The 27,646-nt window shown below is 42.2% G+C and overlaps 1 protein-coding gene across 5 annotated transcripts in view; it reads right to left on the bottom strand.

Moving 5' to 3' along the window:
* The window catches only part of SASH1 (SAM and SH3 domain containing 1), a 540,193-nt gene that overhangs the window by 98,671 nt on the left and 413,876 nt on the right, over nucleotides 1–27,646 (bottom strand). For 4 of the 5 annotated variants that reach the window (XM_051811190.1, XM_051811193.1, XM_051811191.1 and 1 more), the window contains exon 2: nucleotides 777–905. In XM_051811190.1, coding sequence (XP_051667150.1) covers nucleotides 777–905 — 129 coding nt within the window. Of the gene's footprint in view, nucleotides 1–776; nucleotides 906–25,167; nucleotides 25,329–27,646 lie in introns of those variants that run through there. The other variant, XM_051811192.1, reaches the window with a different exon arrangement.

Below are 27,646 nucleotides of genomic sequence, written 5' to 3'. Positions count from 1 at the left end.
AGACAACAGGCATAAACTGGCATAGGGAGTACCTCATGGAACATCAGGAAGAAATAAAAGTTCACTATGAAGACAGCAAACCAGTATAACAGGCTGCTCAGAGAGGCTGCAAAGCCTCCATCATTGGAGGTCTTCAAACTCAATCAGATAAAACCCTGACCAACCCGGTTTGAATTCAATGTTGACACTGCTTTGAGCTGAAGGATGGATTATAGACCTCCTGATGTCCTTTCCATCCTGAAGGGCTCTGTGATTCAATGCCTCCTGCTACAGGTTCTATAACGCATAATAATGGAAAAGAGTTCACAGGATTGAGGCTGGTTACATTTGGGAGCCTGGAACCGGTATTTGCACCTTGGACTTCTGAGAGGTACTACTTTATGGTTTGTACAGTGCAACTGAAAAACAGCACACAGCTTCGTTGTGCTCACACTGGGGGCATCTTGGAGCAATGACACAATGTTTTCGTCAGACACTACGTTGCCTCTGAGAGTTGAGGTTTGCAAACAAATGTGCACAGGTAAGAAGTACTCTAATTAAAGAGGAAATAAGAAGTGCAGACTTCAAGGTTTAATGAATCATAAAAAATACCAAGAAAAAAACTAATCCAGCTAATTTCCAGGTGTTTAATTGACTTGGTTGAAACATTTGTGTTGATGAACATAAGCACATATAGTTATTTCCCTGTATAGAACTCAACAAGCTGAAATACTGATTCTTCATCTGGAGCATGAATGGTAATCATTTGCTAATAAAGTCATAACTTCTCTACATACCAAATCAAGGTCTTGGGAGACCCTCCGCTTGCGCAGCTCTTCCATCCTCTCACATACATCTGTGAAGCAGGTGTTATAGTAGTCTGCATACTGCTGTGCCAGATCATCAATATTTCCCAGTGATCCATCCTACGGTGGAGACAAAGAAAAAGAAAACAGGTTAATCAGTTTTAATTTAATTTAAAGGTAACAGCACAACTCTGAAGGAAACCCCCTCCCTGCAGCACATCCAGCACATAGTGCTCAGGTCATCCTCTCCACCCCTAGTCCAGAGCACACTAAGCAAAAAACCAGTTGGGAACTGCAGTACCACAGTAGCTCCTCACAAAACAGGTGGGACCTTGTTAATTCCTACAGAGAGAGAAGGCAGGGACAGCAATGCAGAGCAGTGGAACAACATATCCTTAGGCACTATCTGCCTCAATTCCCTCCCACCAACATATACTTATATTTCACCTGGTTCTCCCAAGCAGCTGCCCACTCCTCCAGTAACCAGTCTGTACATATGTCTCACTGACCCTATTTATTTGGGAGTAGTCCTGCTTTCCTTGACAATAACTTACAGCAACTAAAAATATTAAGCTTCTTGCTTATAAGCCAAATCAGCTAGACAGCAAACAATGTCACTCACAAAGACAGTCTGCCAGTTGGTCTTTTAAGATATGCTGGAGGTGGAAATACAGTTTGCTGAGTCTCAAATGTCTGCTTTGCAGGGCAGGATTGCTACACTGCTAATAAAATGGCTATAGCCAAAAATCTAATTGTAATTATCTGGTAATTACATCCAGATTCATACTTTTAAAGTGATGAATAAAGAAAATAAGAAGAAAACAAAATCAGGCTGGGTTTTAAGTGACATGAGAAATTCTTCTAAGCTTCAGATATGTATGCCATATCTGTGAGGTGAGGGGCTTGGCAGGTACAATATGCACACACTTAAAACAGGTCTAAAAGATGGGATGGAGTAATTTTGTTTTCCTACATATCTAATTTATGAAAGCCTGTATGTTACTGTATACATTCTTTAAAAGGTAGCAGTCTACACTTTGTGTCTATTCTGAGAAGAACAAGAATACATTGCAGAATGTTATTTCATTGCTGCTGTTAATAGATGCACATGTATAAATATAAAATTATGTCTCAATTATTAAGAGAAAACTAAGCAATAGAGAAATAATTTAAAAATAATTATGCTAACAATATACATAAATTCCAGGTAGAGTTTTAGCATACGAGCTAGGAGGAACTTTTAATTAGTAACTACACCTTACTGAAGATGTTGCCATTTGGAAATAAGTATGTGGCCCCACCCTCAGGGTTTTGGAATATGTTGAAGAGGTAGATATGTTCTAATGAAGTATCACTTCCAGAGAATTGGAAAAAACATGCCAATTTAAATCAAAGTGAAAGCCTATCAAATTTCAGAGTCTGTGAAACTCACTTTCTATTTTTTTAAAGTGCAATTGCACATGTGCAACAGCTATCTCCAATCCTCCAGAAAGTTTTGTAGAGCTCACATTGCCAAAATTCAGAACAGCTTGCATTTTCTCAAAACTACTGTGTTCAGTACAGGTGGAAAAACAACCCGCATATCGCATGGAGCAGCAGAAGCAAAGTAACTATATTAAATATATATCTACATTTTTCTCCCCCCCACATACCTATGTATTTTTTTATTGTCTTTCCCATCTGTCAACCTGCCAAAGATCTCACACAGGAGATGTTTCACACATTAAAAGACTGGGGTCCTTACACAAGCACACTTCTGAGATCTTCAGACTTTGGACAAACAACTTTCTATGCTTCTAAGCAAGTGTACAGTTTAAAAGAACAAAACAACAGCATCTTTGAGAATATGACAGCGCTACCCTGCCTTCCTACTGGAGCAGTAGTGCTACCTGCTCACAGCGGGCAGCAAGAATACGTCTTCCTCCAGCCACCGCCTTGCCACTTCCCAACAAGAGAGAAGAAACTTGGACTCTGTCTGTACCACAAGTTCCACGCATGTCCCTATGCAACTGCACACTCTTACAGTGGCTGAGGGCATGCTTACTCATCTCACGGGCACTACGAGCTGCTTTCATAATGTTTGCACACTCAAAACGAATAACTAGGGCTGCACTGCTGGGGGAAAAAATAAACACCAAACTGAAAAAGCAATCCCAAAACTTAACCTTCATTTGCTCACTTCTGTGGGCAATAAGAAAACCTGTATGACTTCCAAAGAGATCATGTGACATCTGAATCCCAGCCACTCCATCATAACAAACATTCCTCTAAGGTTTACCAAAAATTCCCACTTTGGAGTATCTTCCCCAGCCAGAGTCTGTTTATTCCTTGATAAGCTTTATCAGTTAAGAGTACAGGAGGTGGAAACAGTAATGATAGAAGGGCACCACAGGAAAGCATAATTTTATTAGAACAATATGAAAGCTGCCTATTTACTAGTCCATTGCCTTTCTCAGTTCTGGAAACCCTTAAATTTCACAAAGGCTCCAAAATGGGTGTAACTTGTGAAGTAAATTTATGACTCTGAATTGAGTGAAATACTCCAAATCCAAACATATCAGGTGAACTTCTGCTTAAGTGAGAGCCAGGCAGAGCTAAGAATCACAGCACACTCCAGCGCTCCACCCCACACCTTCCCACAAATCCTCAGACACGTGGTCAAGACCATTTGCAGGATAGCAATGGCACTGCCAACAGATCAAACAAAGCTGAACAAGTGCTCATTTTTCACTTGTGTTGGTGTGCAGTTCACTGCGCTATTTTTAAAGGTAATCTCTAAAAGGCTTAAAGGCTTGCGACTGTCCCTAGAGCAAAATTAGCTCGATAGCAGCCCCCCAATTAAAGCCTGCAGAACGCGGGTGGCCCCACTGCCAGCGAGCACGTGGCTGCAAAGAAAGGCCTATTCACAAGTGACCCAGTCTGCCAGTGCTCCAGTGTCCAGAGGAGCACAGCTTCAGGCAGCCTGACTGACAGGAGGGATTGTTGGCAGTGCTTGGGACTTCCATCAGGGTTTATGCTCCAAATACAGCCCAAGCCAGCTCTCTGGGGAAAGCTAGTCCTGTGGGAAAACTTAATGTCCAAAAAAGATGAAGGAACAGAACAAAATCCCAGGAGATCTTAGAGATGAGAACTAATAACTGAAACACATACTCATTGCAGCCCTGCCACGCACTTCTGCTGGGTCACCAGAGCAAGGGCAGCTACAGCTTTACATGGCTGTCACTCTACAAATGCAGCATGCAACCCTCTAACTAGATGTGAACAGCTTTGGGGTTTGAAGCCTCTAGCCTTGAAAAATTGGAACAAAAATACAAACATTTGCATTTGCACCTCAACTCACCAGAAAGTTGTAGTGTCAATTGAATGATCTTGTCTGTGGCCAAGAGCTACTGAATTTATGCATGTGGGCATACAGAAAGCATTGCTTTAGTCAAAAGAAATTGAGAAAGACAAATCAACCCAAGCCAAAGACACCAAGTATTTCACAACCCGCAGCATCCATTCCTGTTCCATGAAGTAAATAATATCATAACAAAGGATTTTATACCTGATTTATATGACCTCATATTTCATCCCTACATATAGTTATCTCCAGTCTCCACCTTTATTCTTCAAGTACTACTAAAAATATGGCAAAACTTAAAAAAAAAAAGACATTTCATTTTTCTACTGCACTAGTAATGGCCAAGAGAACCTACTTTAGATATCATCAAACCACAAGTATAACTAATCAGGAGATGAATTTAGAGCTATGGCATTTTGTCTGTCTATTCATTAAGCTGACCCCCCAACTTCTCCAAATAATTCTAAACTGTCTCACACAAAATCACCAGCAGTGTGTTTTGTATTTCTATTTTGGTTTTGAGTATTAAAAAAATATTCATACACAAAACATTAGCTTCAACTTAATAAGTCATTCATTCCTTTACAAAGAGAGTCAAAGGAATTGTTCTGAAATGTTTTTTAAAAATCCCTAGAATTATTAATAAAACAGAAAAATAAAAGCATTCATAACTAACGGTATTTTAGAAATATTTCTCTCTGATGCATAAAGAATAAGAGCCAGTGCTAATTTTCATAGTTTTAGACAAATTTGGACTGCCATTTTAGTTTCACAAGTAAGAAAAAGCACACAGTTATTTGGTACCAAAAATAATAAGCCAATGCAATTTATAATGAGCCTTCAGTTACGTACCACTATGTCCCGTTTTGACATAGATGGGTCAGATATTTGAAACAGCTTCTGTGAGTAATGGAAAAGGACAGAGCTTTTAAATTTGTTCTTACTGATATATCTCTAATTCAGTAGCCTCTAAAATGCTCTTAACTGCCTTAGGTCAGTAACATTTTTAAAACCAAGACCTCATAGTAAACTCTCATTTTGTCACAAATCTAACAGCTAAACAAACTCCTAGCATGAAGAGTACTTTACACAAGTTGTGTTTATTCCCATACAAACTGCAGTGTTCCAGCTACATAATCCCACAGATCTTCTCTGGTGGAAAAAAAAATTGTAAGCAACATAAATGTTGAGCAGAAATACCATTCCCCAAACACTTTATTTGTAAAAAGTTACAACATTTTTCTCCCAAGACTTCACTACTGCCTGAGACCTTTCCATAAAATAGTTTGATAGCCAGGAAAGTAAAGAACCCACTATTTATAAAGCATTAAACATAAAATGAAGATTCAATAAAACATTCTAATGAAAACAGAAGTTATCTCAGATTTCTATTTTCAGTTGTCAAGTATGTTCCTAAATTTCCATCTTATAATGTATGCAAGCAACATTTTTTGGCATCATAAAACACAGAGCAAAATGATGAATTGCCCTGAAATTCCCAGAGAATTAGTTCTGATATGCATGTGAATACCAAAGGAATCCATTGGGATTCCTGTTAATGGAGTGACTACAAAGAAAAGTTGGAACGATTTGCACTTATTATAAAGTTAGGATTTATCGGTCACTGCACATCAGTTAGTTTAACACCCCAGCAGAATCCTTTGTATTTGACATCTGAAAGTGTAAAAGGGGAAAATGTTTTGTCAGAGAGCTCTGCTGGCTGTAAAATTAAGTAAAAATACGTTAATATTTTAATAATAGTAATAAAATAAAACCACTACTAGCTAAGGAGGAATAATAGACTTTCCTAAGTAACATATTTGCTAATATTTAGATTTGGCACTAGGACAGCATACATACTTTCTGCATAAATTTTTATGCAGAATAAGAGTTTTAGAAAAAGCTACCAAAAATATAACTATTTTAGTTTGTACTTTTCTATCTCAGAATCTGAAAAATGTATTACAAAGCTGCATATTCCAGTATATCCTCCTTCTATTCCAGAAGATACTAGGAACCTCAGAAAAGAGGTGTTGATTGTCAGATATATGTCCTCACTCTCACAGTCACTGGGTGAAATTCATGCAACTGCATGACTCAAAAATGTAAAAACGATGTGCACGCTACAAGCCTGTTTGGTCAGAGAGGCAGATGAGTTTCCATCTGCAAATGGCAATGCAGATTACAGCATACAATGCAATTGTACAAGTTCAAAACTTAAAAACCAGCCTAGCTGTGGTCACAGCACATGCATAAACTGGGAGGTTAGGAACAGGTCAGAAAATGGAAGGAAGAAAATATGACTTTTTTTTCCTATAGAAGTATAAGTGAATGTGGAAAGGGCACTGGCGAAGGGAAGATGCTCTTTCACAACGCTCTGCAATCATGCCCTGGCAAAGGCATGCTTTTGACCTTCACAGGCCAAGATGAGAAAAATCCATTTCCATGCCTGAAACACAGGACTACTGTGTGGAGAGTCACTGTAAACATTAGCAGCTTATTTCTGGCAGTTGGATTTTAACAAGGACGCCTACCAAAAATTTGTGGAACATGACCTTGCATTTCAATAATACCTTTGGTTTGGAGAGCTCTAAGAAGTACATAAATGAAAGTCAGAATGTAGGCCAGAGCAAACAGGCTTGTTTGGGGAGGAGAGACGGGTAAGAGGGAGGAGGGACCAAAAGTGGTGAAATGAGAACATCTGCTGAAGGAAAACATGCTTGTGCCTAATAAACACGCCATTTTCAACAGGACTTCATCCATATAGCACACATACTTAAAGATGCTTAAAACTAAGCAGAACTAGTTTAGCTAGAAAGCAAGGGAGCTAGCAAGCTCAGATTTTCATGGGACAACTTTGACTAAGATACCAGCCCGTTTTGGATATTTTTATTTATGCAAGCTCATAAAAGCTTAAGGAACTTGTGCAGCCTTCCCTAAGCAACTTTGGACTGGCAGCAGAACTCTCTGCATTGCAAAATATACTAATACCTGAATTCAAGCTACAGTTGATTCATCTGAGAGAGAAACTGTATTCCAGGTTCCTCCACAGTTCTAAGGAGAGAGATTTAAATCAGATCCAAACCTTTTCAAAACAGAAGAGTTAGACCTGCACCCCCCTTTCTGGCTAGAGCTTGTGTCTCAATTTGCTACAGTAATACAGACTTGCATGGCAAGGACAGGCATCTGTAGGAAAACCTACGGAACTTCATGATAATTGTATCTTAACACATTTCTGACCCTCTTACCTGTCCCTTTCTAGCAATGTATTTCTTCTAGGAACAGTGCTGATGTTTTGCCTTCTGACACAGCTTCAAAATGGTTGCATTAAAAATGAACCCAAGAAGCTGCTAGAGAAACACTCTCTTCTTTTCCTAGGGCTTGGAAAGGACAATCATCCATTCAGCAGAACTAACAATTCCACCATCCATGAAATGACAGGTTCAAAGTCTGTCTTGACAGTCAGCAGGGTCAGAAATGTGAATGAGAGAGAAACACAAGGCCAGGCAGCCAGCGCTTGCCTTGATATTCAGGAGAAGGCATAAAATACTCAGTGTAGAAGTCATGACATTTTTATATTGAGAACAGCTATTTTGGAGGTTGCTGAAGGGTTGTCATGGTTCCCTTGACCTCTCTATAGCTGGACACTGTGAGAACAAAGAGAACATACAGATCAGACTGATTCAATAGAAGACTTTCCATTAATTTTTATGGCATCTGAGGGTTGAGTCATTAAACTATGAGGCTTACAGACAGAGTTACAAAAATAGATCTAATAATACTGTGTCAAGCTCTCTGCAGCATGGTTAAAATCTTAATAGATTCTGTACAATAAGCAGAATGCCCAATGATATACTTTGATAATAAAGATTTTGCAGCAGTTATCTGAAATAAATGACACAACCCACTGAGTTCAGAGCACAGTCACTCCAGGCCCAGAAAATTTATATTAAACCACAGACTTAAGTTTTTTCTTAACATATATATATGAAACCTTGCCCTACCTTTACAACAAAACAAACTCTTATCCTTTTCAAAATTCTGCAAATAAAGTGGTTTTTTCACCATCAGCACCACAGTCTTTCTCCCCCTCGCTTTTCACAGTAAAGCCTCAAAATCTTTGTCAAGAAAGTGTAACAAAGCATCTCTGGATGTGATTTACACTTTTCACTCTGCAAACTGAAATAAATTTGAAAGCACACTACTGGGACCTCTCTCTCTGGCATGCAACCAAGGAAGTCCTTTATGGAAAAAAACAAAAAACATATGCAAGCTAACAAAAAAGCTGCATCTATGCAAATGTACATTCCAACATACTTAAAAAGTAGGTATTTATCACAAGTAGAACCAGGTCTTGACAGACAAGAATACATGCAAATTTTATGAATAAAAGTTAGTTCAAAGCACCCTTAATGTCCAGCTTCCCCAATAACAGCATATTATCTTCTATCCTCCTTTCCCCGAGGTGATATGCACTAAGCTCATCAAAATGTAACTCAAAACTCTTGTCTGCTCTGATACCTCTAAGGCCACCACCACCCACTATGCTGGTCAGCAGTCAGGCACAAATTGTCATTGTCAGCTTGTAAAGCAGAATAAGTTAACAACGCCTTAAGCACCTGACATCACCTCTCATTAGTTTTGTCTCCCTTGCTTTCACTGCCTCCTCATTTTGCACACTGTTTGGTGAGACTTTTCTCAAATTTAGTGGAAAAGTGTCTCTTCAGGTGCACCAGCTGCAGTGGGCTTCTATCCTCAGACTTGGAGCAGAAACAAATGGTAAACAAAAAAATAGCAAGAATTAAGAAATGTACATATATCTGATTAAAGCACCATTAAGGAGATGGAGATGAATTTCTTGTTTCAAATTCAGGACGTTTAGCATATGTTACGGGTGTGGCTTCATGTTTGAGATAAGTTAGGGTCTAATGAAACAGATATGCAAATGCCAAACATCTCAAGCAGATGATGAAACAAATCTTTATTTCAGTGAGTTGGCCATATCAACTGCAACAGTGAAGAAGGTCTCACTAAAGTTCTTTCCATTATATTCAGTAGTAACACAGTACAACAAAAACAAATATTCTGTGACATTTGGGACTACATAACTGAGGTGTGAGCAATCATAAAAATAGTAGCCTGAAAAAAATCAAACAGAAAACATGTAAAGAAAAAAAATATTTGGGTATTTAGAGGCAAAACAGACTATGTAGTCAACAGTATCTCAGGACAACTGTGCAAGCTCAGCAAGTCTGGTTTACATTATTTCCCAAGGTGTTAAAGTTGCTCAGAGAAAGCAAACTTTGGTCATGTCCAAGTTTTACTGACAAAAGTATTTTTTCCAAGTGTCCATGGTAGGATAGAATGACCATCTTTAGCTTAAACTTTGCTATGCTTTTCACCTGGACAGTTTGGCACAATCAGGACATACCTTGCCCAGAAAAAGGGAAGTTCACTCAAAAAATCTCATCCTTCTTTCTCCGTTCCCCCCACCCTTTCCCTTGCTTCTCCAATGTACTATTGTGTGTTCCTTTCCCCTTTATTTCTACTTCTCTGGGTTTGGGGTTTTTCCCCCTGTGGGAAATAAACAGGACAGTTTTACTACAAGCGGGGGTTTCCATGGTTGCCTCCTGTCGGGGTACTTGGGAACCATTTTGTTTGAAGAACTATTTTGTGGTTGGGGACTGGTGGACTGCTTGTGGTTCTGCTCGAAGTTGCTTATTGCTGCTGCCTATCTGCTGCTACATACAGTTCTGCTTGAGGTTACCTATTGCTCTGCTTATAGTTCTGTCTGCTTACTGCTACTTATTGTTACTTACTGTTCTGCTTGCTTACTGTTACAGTGCAAAGGGGATCCGGGAAGAAAGTAAGGTGGTGAGACCACCCTGGGCTCACTGCCAGGGAACCATGCGGCCGGGAGCAGGGAAACAACCTGACAGGTGGATGAGGACAACCAATGGGCTGCACCAGAAGACAAAGATCCCCTTCTAAGGAAGAAAAGAGCGAGGCCTGGCATGGGAGGAGCGAGGGAGTGGTTATGCTAATCGAAGGGTATTAAAAGGGCTCGTCCCTCCCATCCGGGTGTGCTCGAACTGGGTCAGAACTTCGGTGCGCCCAGTGCGCTGTTAATAAAGTTCTTTGTGTCACTTTATTTGGCCGTCTCAAAAATTTTAATGAGAAATATTTCTCACACCCCCACCCTTTTTTAAAGCAAGGCCCAAGGTCCTGAGCAAATCCCTATGAACAGCAGTTTCCCCCAGCCCCTCAAAACCCAGCGGTACTGGATTCAGGTATGCATCAGTGAAGGAGAGCCCTCCATGCCTTCCCCTATTTCTCACTATCTCAACAGCTGAATCCTGCATGGAACTTGCCCCCAGCTAAAATTACTGAAGAGCAGAGAAGAGAGCACAGCTTTCTCCCCCTCTGCAGGAAATCCAGCACTGGGAAAGCCCAGCAGGGCTGCAGTCACCTCAGATTTCTCATGGCTGGATGAGCCTATCACCTCATCTGCACTTACATGGCAAGAGCTACGGGGCAGTACCGCACCTTGCATCACCCAGCTCAGCAATAAGCATCCCAGCATTTGGAAATGCTACTACACTTCCTACACTGTTAGGAAGTTGGGTGTGACAGTAAACACAATTACTTACTCCCCTGTGTGCCATTTTAGAGGCTTACTTCCAAGAGACAGGCACTCTCCTGCTATACATGTGAAGGTTTCAGGAAGGGGAAAAGGGAATCTTGGACTATCTGCCTTCACTTCAAAATCTGTTTTTACAAAGCGAGAAAAAATATTGCTCTGTACACCAAGGCAAGACAGGATCTCTCCACTGTTTTGGGAGTAGATATGGAAATCGGCGATTCTGGTTGTGGTGCCCAGCAGCACAGGGTACTGCGCACCCCAGAGACACAGCCCTTGATTTACTGCTGAAAGCTGCCAGCTGTGTAAAGCCAGAACACTGATGTTTAAACTGCTTTCTGAAACTCTGCTATTTTTCTGTTTCTTCCTGTAGCAATTCAGCAGCTTGCAGCCTGGAGGATACACCCAACACTTCTGCATACTCAGGGACTAACCTCGCCTTCACTCCTACCGCTTCCTGACAAGACGTCTTTTACCAGGAAAGGAAACAACTGTAATTGAGCATGGCAGCAATCCATGTTTCCCCACATAATCCTAGCAGCAGAAGAAATGGTTTCCTGTAGCTCCCGTAAGCAAGCTGTGCTGAGGCCCCCCCCTCACTGATACTGCCCATCCCACCTGCCTGTGCTATCCCTGCAAACCCTCACTTCTGCAGGGACCATGTGCCCTGCACTGGCAGAGAGGGGTGGCATCAATAAACTAGCTTAATTAGACACCCCACAGTCATACAAATAATCTAAAACCAGAAAGACTGACTGCCCTGAAGAACTTCAATGAAGCCTCAGCTTTTGACTCTTAACAGAGGTATGGTACTTAACACACTCTCAACCGCTGTAGGTACCATACTCGTGACCTAAATATAAAGCTGCTCATGCAAAACTTCATGGCGCCGGGCTCAGGTTTTTTATCGCCTTAACTAAGCTTCTTGAAGTCTCTTTAGAGAGTGTTTTATTTAGGAGCAGTAAAGCACAGTTATCAGGGGGTTTCAGTTCATTTAATTAAGCTGAATACAATTACACTCTAGTGGGTCTTAAAAATGCAAGAATCTATTTAAATATTATTTAGATGCATATCTTTTAACTACCACAGATTGCACAGGGCTTCATGTTTATATCAATTAGGGATATCAACCCAGCAATAAGAACTTTATCTCTTGCCAGCTTATAATCCTTTCCACTCTGGGATCTCGTATTTTATTTACTCATATCCCTTTATCTGTGTACAGTAAAGATGGGTTTTTTGCTTTCCTGTGTGCTCATACTGCTTCATCATTGCCAAAGCACTTCCTAAGTAGACTAAATAGGCCTCTTACACACAAAAAAGGGGAATATTTCTGCTTAGCAACAGAGCACATCCTACAGAGTCTCGGCTTAAATAATTTTGTGGTTGCCATACGACCCAGGTGTTTCAACCATGTATTTTTCTGAAGGGGCAACACACACTGTATTACTTACAGGAGATCCCCAATATACAGGATGCCATGTGCTTGTTTCAAGGAAGTGCTTAAGCCTGTGGCTGCTGTCAGTCCAGTGGCTCTGCCAGTTAATAAGAGACACGAGAACATTGGATGAAGCTGTATCAGAGGAAGTTCAGACTGAACATTAGGATAGGGTTCTTCCCTGAGAGGGTGGTCCATCACTGGAACAGACTGGAATTGGTCACAGCACAAGGTCTGTCAGAGTTCAATGAGCATCTGGGCAATGCTTTTAGTCTTATGGTTTAGTTTTTTGTAGTCTTGTGAAGAGCAGGGAATTGGACTCAAGTTGGGTCCCTTGCAACTTGAGAGATTCTATGACTCTACGTTGCTTTTACTGGAGACTGAATGCAGCACTCAAGTGATGCACATCATAGTGTGGCACCTGGAGCTGAGACACGAAACTGTTTGAAAAGCCCCATATGGCTAATGAGATCATAAAAAGCAGAAGCTGGCAGAATCCCAGTGTCAATGAACTTCAAAAAAAATTGTGTCTCTGCAAAACTCGGTAGCTGGTTCTCACTGACCCAAGGCCCTGAACCACAGGTTGAAAGAAAACAATTGTAGATAAAGACACTTGGACTTGGATAGCAAGCTAAGCCCACACTTAAGCAACTTCTCTATGCATAGCAACTTGAACATCAAAAGGAGAACAATCTGCTAACTAACCATTTGTCGGGACAGTTGTCATGCCAAAGAAAAACATCTCACCTAGTTGTAAAAGCAACAGTAACACAAGAAGAAAGTCTCAGATGGAAGGAGTTTCCTCACAGACTGCTCTCAGATGAAAGAAGAGACTGCAGTCTCAGGGAACACCACCCCATGAACCCAGCAAGAACAGCAGGACAACCTATGTACCAGGATATATCTGAAGCAACACAAAACCAGTAGCAAAAAAAGATGTTACCACTTTTCACAGTGTGCACCATTATTAGTTTCAAAACAAAGGATGTATAGTAAATATAGTTCCTTCATACACAAAGAATTAGAACTTCAAGGGAAACAGATTTTGCTGTATGATTCTCTCAAGGGGAAAGGAAAATCCCATATTTTCAGATGCAGTGATCTCTTCAAAGCTTGAGAAGTACAACCAAATACACAGGGTTCAGAATGAATTACATGTGAACAGGGAATCAGGGCATTCTGGCTCTAGGAAAATAGTAAATTGCACTCTAATCCCCAGCCTCTTTTAGCTAACCAACCCTCTGCTACAAATTACCCGTTCAAAGCATCTGCTGGCAATACCCGGATGCCATAGTTTTACATGACTCACATGCACATCAGTGGTTACCCACCTACAGTCTGCATTTATCTTTAAGTAAAAACAAAACAAGGTGCAATGAACTAGACATAGAGGCTTACCTTGCTCTCTGATATCCCTACTCAGCACCTGAAATAAGCCCTATCATTTCTGGACTAGGCTTAAATCTCCATTATTTATTTCCTGTGTGCTCCCTGCCATCCACACCATTCAGCCACCTCCTCTGGGCCTCCACAAAGCCAGCCTGCATGCTGACCCTCCCCTGCCAAGGTCCTGGTGCGTGCTTCAGCCATTTCCTGCCATGAAGGCGACAATTCTTCCTTTCACATGATCTTTCTAAATCCCTCTTCCGAGCAGTTGCAAGTTACCCTTCTCAGCTGGGACTCTTTTCACTTTTCTGGCCACAGAAATACAATTCTGGATACTGAGTCACTGCACCTCCATTCCCTGTCATCCTCTGTTTCCGTTTTATATGAGAGGTATTTTTCTAAGAGAGGCATGAGTCTGGAGAAAAAAACCCTAATTGTTTTATTTAATTTTTTTTTTAAACTGCTCAACCCCCTACAGCAACAGATCTGCCTAAGAAAGGCAGAAGGGTCAGGGAGGAGCTAATATACCTTTTCATTCCCCTTTCCTCTCTTTTTCATGGTAGTTTGTAAAATAGCTATCTGTAAGTGTTTTGCAGTAGTTGTTCTTAGGTTTGGCAGATATAAAATGAAGATTTGTACGATCTTTTGTATTCTAAGTACACTTGAGACAAGGATTAAAACACACAAGTAACCTGTCAAAGATTACTTGAAGAAAGTACCATTCCATCAGAGAGAAAAAGCAGCACTGAGAACATCCACATCTTTTTTCCCCCTCCTACTTTTGGTAATTTGGAACTCAGACTCTACACTGACCAAACCCAGTGAGACTCATCATGACTAGGATAACAAGGATATGCAGAAGCATCCTTTTCCCTTCTCATTTATGCATGGCGACACACCATATGTGGCATGAAGCTATTCTTCATTATCATCACGCCAATATTTTGATGAGGTCCTTGACCTTATGTTCTCTGTTAACTTCCTGAGTTTAGACAGCTATCATGCAGAGCTTAAGTTTTACAAAGTTTATCCATCTGCACGTAAATACTCACTCCCTGACACAAAATCTAAACAATACATTGCTGGGTTTGGGCTGAGAGAGAAACAATACACCTCATTGAGCCAAAACATCCCAGTATCCCCTCAATTTGTCACACATCAGAACATGGCACCACAGTGGAGAGGGATTGCACAGGATTAGACTCCCCTTCCTGCCTCGTTCTAAAACACTCAGGAAAAAAGTAGGTGTAATTAAATAGGTGAACAGAATTTTTAAGAACTGACAATCTTTTTGCACTACCTACAACTGAGCAGTCTCCACTGATGAAACCAGAAATAAAACAGACCTTTCCTCCAAAACTCTCCAAACAATGAATGGGACAAACCATCACAAAATATAATGAAAAACAGGCATCCTTCGATTTTTATTTGCACAGTGCACAGAAAGCAAGGTGAAAAGTTTCACACGCAAGCAGGAAAAGTGACAGAGAAACTTAGATAATTAGAAAAGACATCGCGATTTTGCCATCTTACTCTTTCCTCTATAAGTAAAATAACCTCAGAGAAACTTTAGAGAAGGATGGTATGTAAAAAAACCAAAGAAAAATATCCAAAGAATTTGCCATGTACGAATACTCAAAACATGCTCTGTCAGCAGGAAATCTGCCTCTACTCAGCCCTTTTTCTCCAGTGAAATGAAAACAGGCAGACCTAAGGAAACACATCGAGTGGAGGAAGAGAGAGAGGCCTGCTATTGCAGCCACACCTGTGCTCCAGCTGTGCAGGAACATCAGCACCTGTGCACCTTCCCCATTGTACCTGGAGCTGCCTCTGCTGTCAATATTTTTCAGGGCATATGAGCAGCCTGCACAAATTGCAAGTGACCTCAGGGAAAGCAGGAACACAAACAGCTTCCATGGAGGAGATCCCCCACTGTCTTTGCTGTGCTGAAAAAACACACATTTATATGCCAGCAAAAAGTAAATACCTGTTCTGAGCTCAATTAGCCCTCAGTCTGACACAAAGCATCATGTAAATCCAATGAAAAACGGGTCAGAAACTGGCCAACATGGCTTACTGCCACAGGCACTAGCATCCCTGCTCTACTGCCCATCAACTGCTGTATTTCTTGGTATCCCTGATGCAACAGTTGTCTGTGAGCTTTTGACTGCTTGCTTGACTTTCAGAAGAAAAACTTCCTCACCTTACCAGGTTTTTTGTTCTGAAATATAGTATCTTTACTAGCCCTCTGATAAAATGTTGCACAGGGAAATCTGTTCTCCCTAGCCTTTATATGAAACATGACATATTCCCACATGCACTCTGAAGCATTGTGTTTTTAAAGTGTAAACATATGGTCATCTTGAAGATGGAAACTTGAAGACAGGAACCGTGACTGACATACAACGTGCAGTCTGTCCCCACCTTTTCCTGTTTTACAATGGTTATTTATGAATTCTAAAGTGGGAAAGCAACCTAATAATGGAGTGGAAATCACAACCTGCAAGTTGTGGTGTATATTATGTATGAATACAAACACACTTATGTATAAAACAATATTTTTCTTATTTTCATTCTCAGAGATTATAAACTGCAGTTTAAATGCAAAGCATTTGTCATCAGCTTTCAGAGCTACCACACTAATTTGACCAACCACTGAAAGCTCCAAAACTCAAAAGTATTAAAGAATTATTCTGTATAACTCAAGGCTATGTTAAGTCTATGCAGTGATACTGATAACAATATGAAACATGTCTAACATGGAGGATGAAAAGAGATGACCCTCAATTTAGCAATAGAAAAGTATTTTCAATTTGCCCTCCATCGCTAGGATTGCACTAGAAATTTCTGGTGTAAAAATCCCTTTTGGCTGAGTTGCAATATGCAGGAAGCTCTTGCTGGAAGACTACAAGCACAGAATACAAAGAAAAGGAAAGTGTTTCAGAACTGTAACAGATACAGATAAACAGAGATAATAAACAGGAAGAACACAAACACTGAAATATCCCCCCAGTTCTAAGTGCATAAAACACACAGATCCTTCAGCAATTACATATAATTTCTAAGGTATATATTATGACTGATAAGTTATTATCCTGGCAAGCAAAATACCTTAAAAGCCTGAAATGCCATTTTTTCTAAAGTGCAATGTAAGGCACTGCAATCAGCTCTAGCACATATTTTCATCTGAGCTCCAGCTGTGGATGTGCGCTCACTGAAAGAACTTCTAACACTGCCACAGTGGTGCAATGAGCTCTCATGTTTCCTCCATTGAGTCAGACTGGGGTTACAGTCAAGCAAGAGAGCAGGTTCCACAGAGCAGGGTCAACCTGGTGCTGGCACTGAAAGGACCAGGAGGCTCAACGCTTCTGAACTTTTGAAGGATTGACAAAAGATGCATTTTCCTTTCTTCTTAAAAGCACACAGGCCACACACTGCTCCACTATAAATAAACTTTGTGCCTTAGGTTCCTGAAGTTTTTATGTAAACAGTGCAGAAAGTAGACCCTTTATCTTTTGTTCCTCTCTTTATCTTTTGTTTTCATCATACCTATCAGCACTGCACAAAGCATCTTCAGTTGCAGGTGAGAGGGTTAGGAGCATCTCACAATCAAGAGATGGTTCATGTACTCTCAATTTAATATTTTAACAAGCATGGTACTGTTTCCACTACCACCTATCAACTCTCGTCATGCTTGCTGCAAAGCTTTCAAAGTATTGCTTTTATTATTATACTAAACAGTTCCCTAAATCTTCGTTAGCGAAGCCTAGCCATGAAACAGTTACCTAATATCCTTTATTCTCACACTCCCCCACAAAAAGAATATACTGAAGGTAGAGAACACTGCAAGATAAAACATTACTAGGCAGTTACCAAAGAGCAAGAATCACTGTATATCATCATAAATACAGGGACAATAATGAAACATATTTATATTCCTGATAATCATATTACCATGCTGGTATGCTTCAATATGTGTGTTTACCTAAGCACATAAAAACAACCATATTTTTTCCATCTGGAGGCCTGATAGTGCAAACTAATCTCAAGAGTATATCCCCATGTCCATGCAGGGCCACAAAGAAGAAAAATCAGCAAAATCTAATGGGTCTGTAGCAGAGGAGATTTGCAATGGCACTCCAACCAGATCACACTCAGATTGCGATATGGATATTAGAAACCAGTTCTCCAATTTATTGCATGACTTTACATAAAAAAGCCTGAAAGTGTGATTTATAAATCATTGTTGCCTTATATTCTTAAGCTTCTCTACTCAATTTTCCAGTTACACCTTGCTTAAAACCATTTTCCAGATAGGTTATACAGTCCCCTTTCTCAATTTCAAACTCTTCATAGGAAGTGTGCCTCTAAAACTAGTATGTAGCTCAAAAATGCTTATTCAGCTGTCATTAAAACTTAAACCATTAAGTATTTCATGATACTAATCTTAGTTCAAACAAACCCCACACATTATAACTCTGTGTTTCAAAACATGGCAGTAGACAGGAAAGGTCTGCCATTACCGTAGGCCAGGAAAAATGTTTCCCTCACCTCAAGAAGATCAAAGCAGACCCAGTGTGCTCACACTTGACCCACACCACAGCTACTGCACTGTGGTGGGGGCAGCTTCTTTTGTTTTTAAAGTAGTTATTTCCAGTAATGGAAATCTATGTTGTGAACACTTGTGTCCAAACTGTGTTGAAATTTTTTTCTGCCAATGGAACATTGAAATCTTTTGATGTCAGGGAGAAGTAAGAGCCCTTCATATCTCTTTACCTAATCACAGAACATGTGTCTACATACATTTTAATTGAGAATATGCTTTTATAGTAGAAACTTAATTGTTACAGACTTGCACATATTAAACCCAGTTCCTTCTTTTTGTTCATTTTCTCATGAAAAACCTAGAATCCAGATCCTTGCAAAGCCACCTCACCATTCCCAGAGTCACAACCACGTTCCTTTTCCTCTCCCACCAATAATGGCATCAGACAAAGAGGCAGGTTCACTAGTCATCAGCTGCATCAAGCAATTACAAAGAGGAAAATTGTTAGCAGCACTTTATGTTAAAACAGGTATTGCAACAAATCACTTTGCTGGGTCATTACAAATTCCTATTCATCCTGTGTTACTGAACCTCTTAAAGTCTGAGCACAACATGTTCTCTACAACCATTAATATTGTGACAACAGGGCAAGTGGAAAAGGAGAAAGTCTGTGCTGCTGCATGAAGGGGAAGCTACAACCATAGATTACAAATGTCAATAGGGTAACCTGGAAAGGTGCAGAAAGCAGAGCACTGAGCACCCTCTCCTCCACAACCTCTGGAGAGAAAAAAATCCTGAAGGAGCAGAGCCCAGAGCCAAAGCTGAAGCAGTTCAATCTGGGTCTGGAAGAAGAGATTCTGACTCAAATCCCCCTGCCCCAGGCACTGCTCGCTCCCTCCATCCCACGTCGAGCAGTGACCCCGCTCTGCTGTGCCCTGGTCCCTCCACTCAGCTCTCAGGGCTTAACTGCTCTGCTCCTGTTTGCACTGCACATTGTGAAATCAGCATTAATTTCATAGATTTCTAGACAGCATCAGAATAAGTTAATCATTATCTAGTTCCGTAAAATGTCATTTGCTCTGAGATACACTAAACATCAGAGTTTTTCACCTGACTATAGAAAATGGTAAGCAACATGTGTAGCATAATACATTGCATTCCATGTAGTAAAAGTCCTTTAAGTGCTCATGTGCAACACCAATTTTCCATACCAATTTTCACATTTTCTTTCTGTTTAAAGACTGTCATTTTTTCATATCCACAAAAGAAAGGAGGCATCATTACAGGCAAATTCTTTCAATGCACTATTCCACTGCTCCTAAAAAACAGAGAGAGTGTGGTTGATCAACTTTCAAAAGGTTAAAAAAGTATGAAGAAAAAGTATTTCCAAGCAAACCATCAAGAGAAAGAATTTGCTTTCAAGAAAGAATGAAGAAGGCACCAGAACCAAAAACTCTTATCATTCTTGACTGTGTAGGGTCTTGTGGGGACTAAACTGTCTTAACGGAGACATCTGTTTTATGTGCCCTGATGTGCAAGAAAAAGCCTAGACCAAAGGTTATCTCTATGAGCTGTCTTTCTTCATAAAAGGATTAGCATTGCTATGTATAACATTGCACGGAAAGGGAAAGGAGATGCAACAGGTTAAGTTTTATTACAAAATTGAATCTAACACCTAAACTGACAGTCAGCCACTCTCTGTTTTGATTTCTTTATTTGGAAGCAAAATATACTCCATGGTTTTATAAAATAGAAAAAACAATATCTGACAGTTTGAAAGCAGAGTCCAGGCCTTCTGGGTTTATCCTTACTGTAGCAACTGGAATATGCTTATAAACATACTCCAAAGTAGAAGTTGGGAAAAAATGTTTTGCATTGGAATGTCCTGAAGTGCTTTTTGAGCTAATTACACAGTGCTGCAGCCACTTTTCTGACACATCATCAATAAAAATCAGAAAAAAAACCCCAAGTATATTTCATTTTCAAAAGCACATTCTACCTGGAGCAGCTACTCAATTGCCTGTGCTTTTCCACAGAGCCATGCTGAGTACCCATGGTTTCAGCTGGAGTGGCCTCTCTGTGCCAAGCAGACATCAGAGAAAGAGTCACCCAGCAAGACACTAGGAGAGGAATGGAGCAGAGAGATTTCCACAGGTCACAGTGACCTAATAATGGTTTAAGAAAGAGCAATCCTGGAAGAAATCTTAGGCTGGTGTGAGCTGGCACAGCTCCTCCTACGACTGCTTTTATCAGTCGGGGATCTACTTCCCTGATCTCTTTAGATATCCAGGTTCCCTGGCTTAGTATCAAGTTCCCCCTCCCCAACTATGTTAGCCAGTATGTAATTACATGTTATCCAGTAGCATTATAAGCTGGCATCTCTCTCTCTTTCAGTTTGTTTCTTTATTACTTTGATAAGAAATTCAAATAGTCACTGAAACACTGAAAGTAAGATAGATTATATATCTAAATAGCAGGGCTCCCAGTACAAAGCCAAGTGAGCTTTACTGTCCTCAAAACACTCTGTTCTCTTTAGCTAACAGCAGATGGTGGGAAAACACTGGTTTTCTCTTAGCATAACTGCAAAATATTATCAAAAAAGAAATAATTTTATTTTTGTTTCAGCTGTTCTAATTGATTCAGTTGTTTGAAACAAGAAACTATCACTTTGAAATAAAAAACTGGAATGACTTCTAATTTCATAGCATCTGTTTCAAGGTCTGCTCTATCTTTGGCATCTTGGCCATTGAAGACAAAAGCTCCCCCAAAAAATAAGATGCTTCCTTCAGTGAAATTCCTGCTCTATTAAAATTGATCAGAGTTTTGCCAGTGATTGCATTAATGTCAGGATTTGACCCAGCTATTTCCTCCTCTGTGAGAAGAACTTCCCATAAACAAGAGAGGCCCTGGAGTGTCTTTACGGTATTAAGGTCAATAGCCTATATTTTGAAAGCACATCTTTAAAAGAATAAAGTTCACAAATTTCACTTCATGTTGCGATTTGATCACAGATTTGATCACAAAAACCTTCAGACTCTTAACAACAAAGCGTTTGCTATCACCACATCAATACATGATTCTGTGCCAAAATATCCCTTTTTATGGGGTTGAGTTTTTGGCGATGCGGAGAATTTCTATATTACTACTCACAATTCACCTCTTTCTAAACCCTTAATACACTTCCACCATCCACTGTTGCTTTGAATCCTTGAAAATTATAATTACCCAATAGATTCCAACATGTGCTTGCTACAGACTAACCAAAAGTTTTTAGGTATAATTTTGTTATCTAATGAGCTCCATTAACAGCACAAATAGCTTTGAGGTACCTATATCACAGCTGCACCTATGGAATATCACATTAGAAAAGCGCAAAAGGGAAAAGCCACATTTACTTCAGCAAGATCATATACAGCTGCAAGTACACTCAGTATATAAGTGTAAAGTTATTATGTGACTTCAAAGTCCATAAAATATGCTGCTTACAAGCAGCACTTGACAGCTATTTGCTTCCCCTCAGGACCTGGGATCTGCCATCACAGGTTCCTGCTAATGAGGTCCTATTTTAAGGAAGCTAATTAAAAATACACAAAGAATGAAATATATTTCTCCGCTGAGTGAGAGGGGCTCAACTGGTATTTTAAGTCACTTCAGTAGTGAATATCAGCTGGGCTGATATCCATGGCCTCTTCCCCTAATCCAGCACCTAGGGCAGATACCGCCACGGTCCACAAGCTTTTCAGCAAGAGCAGCAGGAGGAAGGTGACACCTTCCCCACTGCTCTAACTACTCAATGTGAGGAGGGCAGAATCAGGCATTTCATCACTTTTATGAAGAGCATCTTTTTCACCGTAAGGACAGCAAAGTGGTGGAACAGGCTGCACAGAGAGGCTGTGCAGTTTCAGTCCCCAGAGGTTTTTCAAGACACAACTGGATAAAGCCCCAAGCAACCTCACCGGGCCTCAGAGCTCTGCCTGCTTCAGCTTGAGGACAGGCTAGATGCTGCCTGAGATCCTTTCTAATCTGCATCACCCTACAATCATGGCTTAAGAATGCAATTTTCTCTTTCATTTAATCAATAAACTTTTGACGATCACCTTTCTTCATTTCATTCTAGTTTTCCCTCCCAAGATCCCGGAATCATAGAATGGTTTGTGTTGGAAGGAACTTGAAAGATCACCTAGTTCCAACCCCTCTGCCGTGGGCAGGGACACCTTTCACTAGACCAGGTTGCTCAGAGCCCCCCATCCAATCTGGCCTTGAGGACTTCCAGGGATGGGGCATCCACAGCTTCTTTGGGCAACTTGTGCCAGTGCCTAAACACTCATAGTAAAGAATTTCTTCCTAATACCTAATCTAAACCCACTCTCTGCCAGTTTAAAGCCATTCCTCTGTGTCCTGTCACTACATGCCATTGTGAAAAGTCTCTCTCCACCTTTCTTGTAGGTTCCCTGCAGGGACTGAAAGGCTGCAATTAGGTCACCGCAAAGCATTCTCTTCTCCAGGCTGAACCATCCCAATTCTCTTAGTCTTTTCTCACAGGAGAGGTGCTCCATCCATCCCAGCTATCTTGGACTTGCTCTAACAGGTCAGTGTCCTTCCTGTGCTGAGGACCTCAGAGCTGGATGCAGTACTCCAGATGGGGTCTCACAAGAGCAGATCTTGTCTGCCTCTCCTGCCTCTCTCGCCCTGCTAATGCACTTCTTTGGTAGCATTCAAGTTGTTGCAGGACCAACCTAGCCAACCTATCACTACACCTACTTCTTCACTCATAGAGCCATTCCCAGTGAATGTCTACCTTTGTGCTCCCTAGACAGTTTGGATCGTGAACTGCTATAAATCCCAGGAATTTAAGACCCATACTCTCACATAATTGACAACGCAAAAGAAGTAAGCCAGCTATACAGGTCTCTGATGAGGCCTCGTGGACCACAACCAACCATCTACAGACTTCCAGTTGGAAGCCACAAGTTTACTTTACTGCTTGTTTTTTGCAGCCCAGGCTTGAAAGGGACTAAGTTCTAAGTACTACAAAGATGAGCAGTGAAAATGGCACTGGAGTTACCTCTTCCTTGCCTTCAAACAGTGACAGAGCACCAAAGAAGTTTATATTCAGTTCATATTAAGACCTTATTTTACAGCCCCAAAGACCAGAAACTCTTTAAAAACCTAAATCTGTAGAAGGTTGACAACCTGCAGTGAGAAGAGCTTCTGTCTTCCCTCTAATAAGTTATTTTATGAGACCTAATACAAAGGTGTCTTTCCATATTTTTAATTGTGTTGCAACATAAAACACCAACGAAAAAAGAGAGAATAGTGCTGGGTGATGTTTGCAACTAATATAAGCCAGCAACTTCGCAGTCACAAGATGATGCCTTCCTGTAAAACTGACCAACTCTAAGACAAATGACTTCAGCATAGTTTTATTAGAAGATAAATAAAAATTAAATAGCTCTGTTTTCTCAGGAAGCAAACTAGCCTGTATAGCCAAAAGAAACCTATTCAAATTATTAGTTGTGTGAGAATCAGATCTTTTTCTGTGCTGAGCTTCAGCATGCTAGGCTGTTGGTCTGGCCTCCTCAAACACTCCTTCCTGGGCATCCAATTGCACTTTGCTTTTACTAAATGCAGTTCTGAGACCTGCCAGAAAAAGAGAGAAAGAGACTGTTCATAAAGTACCAACTGTGTGCTCCGTACAAACTGGCAGAACTGACTCTGCTTGCATTCTTAGATTAAAATCATTAACAGTGAAAAAGTGTATGCAGTTGGGTGCTATTAAATGAAGAATTTCTATGAAGAAAAGGAATGAGGCAGGTTTTTTAATCTGACTTTGAATATTAACAATAAAGTCCATGTGGTAAAAAGAAATGCAGCATAAAATGCTAATTAAATTCTCTGTTCAATTCTATAACACTTCTGAATTAGATCCTACGGGTTTACTATTCATTATCATCCACGGCAGTTTCCCCAAAAGTATTTCTCATAATATTCTTGAATGTCTGCTAGTTAAATGTTAACAACAGAACCTAACGTGCATCAAGCCTATTCATTTACTTTTAAAATGAATAAACAGGCACTCCACTGTTGATTACCACATTCCTGTATCCCTGGAAAGCGGCCAGCTCCAGTACGTATATAACATTAGTATTTGTTTTTCTGCCGAGTGGCAGTCCTCTGCGGTAATTATCATCTTGCACCTAAAGTAAATATTATTCTCTCGCTGCAAGTAGAAATAAAGGATTGACTCTTCCTGTATTTTTACTGTTTGCCATCCAGTCCGTCCTGTCGGTACGCTACGTGCCCATTAAACGTAGTTCCCTGAGCCCTCGTTACTGGGGCCATCTCTTTTGTCTGTAACCAGTGAATTACGAGGATTAGTCCCCTCCTCAGAAGATCACCGGCGCAGAAACTCCGCGGGCCGTAACCGAGCAACTCGCCTCTACAAAAACTACCGGGACTAAGAGCTCCAAAGGCAGAGCCCGGGAATGCCGCGGGACCCCGGGCAGCGCTGCGGGATGGGCGGCCGTGCCCGGGGGACTCGCGGGAGTGCCCCCCACGCGTAAGACTTCCCTCCGAAACACGTGCGTGGGATGCAAAGGCTGCAGCGACACCGCCTTCAGCCCAAACTGCACTGAATCCGGCAACTCGCCGGAGCAACCCAGGACAATGCGCCCATTGATCCGGCTGAACCGGCGCTCCCGGGTGTGTCCCCGCCGGTGGGCAGCCCCTGCCCGGACCCCGCTCCTTGGCGATGCTCGAAGCGGCCGATCCGCCCCTTCTAGCACGACAGCCCTGACAGCTCTCTACTCCAACACGGCGATGGTCACCGACGCAACACTTGGCTTTAGCCGTGGAGTCAGTTTTTCTGGGACGTGCGCGTCCGCACGCTGGAACGGGGGCACGCTCCAGCTGGGGCCAACTCCGGAGCAGGTGCTGGGGAGACCAGGCGGGCACCCCTTGGCCCCGCCGTCCCGCGGCAGGCTGCCCCGCGGCCGCCCCGCTCCCAGCTCCCGTCCCGTCCGCACTCACCAGGATGCCCATCACGTCCGCCCACAGCTGGGCGAACACCTCCGACGTGCCGCTCTCCGCCGGGGCGGCGGGGCCGTCCTCCCGCTCCCCCTCCATGCCCCGGCCCGGCCGTCGGATTAGCGCCGGCTCCCCGCCGCCGCCGCGGCCGGCCCGCCCCGCCCCGCCATGCCTCCCCCGCCCCGCTCCGGCCCGGCCCGCCCCGGGACACCGTGGGACGGCCCCGTCGCCGCCGTCCCTCAAACTTTCGACCCAGCGACAGGGCGGCCGGCGGTGCCAGGGCGGTGCAAAGCTCCTCCTCCCGCACCCCGTCGCATGTGGCCGCCCCGGGGCGGCAACAAAGGACCCCAGCGCCGCCCCGGCGGGGTCTCCGCGGCTTCGCCCACCCCAAAAGCCGGGAGCCTCGGGACACGTGTGGTAGCCGGGGTAGCGCTTGTTGCTGCTTCCCGGGCTCCCCCCCGTGCCGACGCTTCACCCGCCTGCCGGGAGCTCCGGTGGCCGAGCCAGCAGCGTTTTCTGAACGCTGCAGGAAGAGCCGCCGGGAAGTGGTGTCAGCCCCGCGGCAGGGTAGGCAGGGTAAGGGGCGCACGGGTAGTTCAGGTTTTTAGTTTGCGTACCAGGACCGCATCGTTCTCCTGAGGAGAGGTGATCCGTCACCGATCGCCCCTGGGGAGGGACTGTGGGAACGCTGTCTCCCCTCCGTCGGTGCCTCATGCTTCCTGGTACTACCCCCTTCTCCTCTACCCCCTAATAGTCAAATTAAATAACTACTAATTACAGACAGCAGCAGGGATGCTCCTGCATCCTTCTTGGAGACTGCTAAGTGCCCATACATCGCGCACACACACGCACTGGTTGGGGAAGGCATAGTAAATAACAGTGGCCAAACCCCAGTGCCCGTGGATGGAAGGAGCAGCAGAGCTCAGTGGGAGAATGCTGACCAAGGGCCTGTCCACCACCTCACACCTCACTCCCAGCTTCTGCTGTGATCAGCAGCAAGAAAATCCTTCCCTCTTAGTGCTCATTCCTAAGCCTCGAAATGGTTAGATTCTTGAAAAGCTACTGTTTCAAGCTGCCATTTATTGGAAGTACCTGCATAGGTTGGGGGGAGGGGGAGGAAGTGATGTATTTAAATGGATTTTGAGAGCTCACACCATGAGCAGTCAATAGATTATCCAACATCCCTCCAGCCCTGCTTGCTGCCAGGCTGTATGTTACGTGCCCTGCACCACCCAAATGCATCTCAGAGCCTGGCCTAGAACTTGTGCTCCCCTCCAGACTCCCAGTTTAGCCCCAGGGTCTCCCCTCAGTGTGCTTACCAGCCCTACGGTTGACAAGGCTCACACTGATCACGCAGCACCGGTGGCATGGAAGGGCTGGAGCAACAAATGATACCATTTGCTAACAGGGCTAAAAATAGTATATGGAGAAGGCATAGAGGAAAAGTGGGGTGACTGCACTCTTCATCTTCTCTCTATGTTCTCAGAAATGCTCTTTTTCTGTCCTCAAATCTAAGATTGCATACTTTACTAGCACTGGAGAGAAAAGCTGGTCAAAACACTTCCTTTCTCATCAACTGCTACACAAAGAAAGGGACAAGACTTTTTAAAGCACTGTGTTACTGCAGCTTTTGCTGGAGTGGTGAACAGCACACACAGAACAGAGAAAAGGAGGTGGGGAGCACAGGCAGAAAAAATAAAAGAGAATTATGCTGAGAGAAAGTGGTAAAGAAACCACCAATCATGTAGAAATGTGCACATGAGAAATAATGAAAGACCAAAGCCAGGTATAAAACCTCTTCTAATTGACCTTTAAATTGTACATGAGTATAATCCTATGAAGTATGAGGATACAGGCATGTCAGTGAAGTCTCTCAGTACTTGAGACGGCTTGCGTAACTCAAAACTGGTTTAATTAGTCAGGGATAATTTACTTAGTGACCCTCTGAAATTCATGTCGAACCACTTACAATAGTAATATCAACTTACTTTAAAATATCTGAACAAGGCACACTTGATCTCAGAAGTTAAGTATTCTGGGGTCCTCATGCACGCTCTCTGCTGTACTTTGTCTTTTTTATAGATGGATGCATATTAAGGAAAAAACCCAAATGAACCAACACCTTTGTAGCACAAAGTCTAAAACCCCCTTGTTGTGTCTTGGGCAGCAATAGATTAAGATCAAATAGGTGCAAGAGGCATCACTCCCATTTGCCTTGCCCCTCCCTGCCAACCAAGGTCATTGCTCCTGTGCAATGATGACTACACCACTTACAGAAGCAGGTCCTGAATATCCACACTTTTCAGCCCTGCAGTACAGGTAACAGAAACTAGATTATAAATTGTGGTGGTCCAAGAGCTGCTTCCTGAGCCATGATATCATCCCTTTTGTGGAGGCAGCAACTTTCATCAGCATAGCATAATGCATGGCTGTGACAGTCTTCCCCTCAGCCTTTAATTTATCTGAGACACAGAACCTTTGA

The sequence above is a fragment of the Manacus candei genome, unplaced genomic scaffold (genome assembly GCF_025592945.1).
Source record: "Manacus candei isolate 608988 ecotype Guabito, Panama unplaced genomic scaffold, ASM2559294v1 h1tg000081l, whole genome shotgun sequence".
NCBI lineage: Eukaryota > Metazoa > Chordata > Aves > Passeriformes > Pipridae > Manacus > Manacus candei.
Note: the sequence above shows the minus strand (reverse complement) of the source record. Positions and strands in the feature narration are given on the sequence as shown.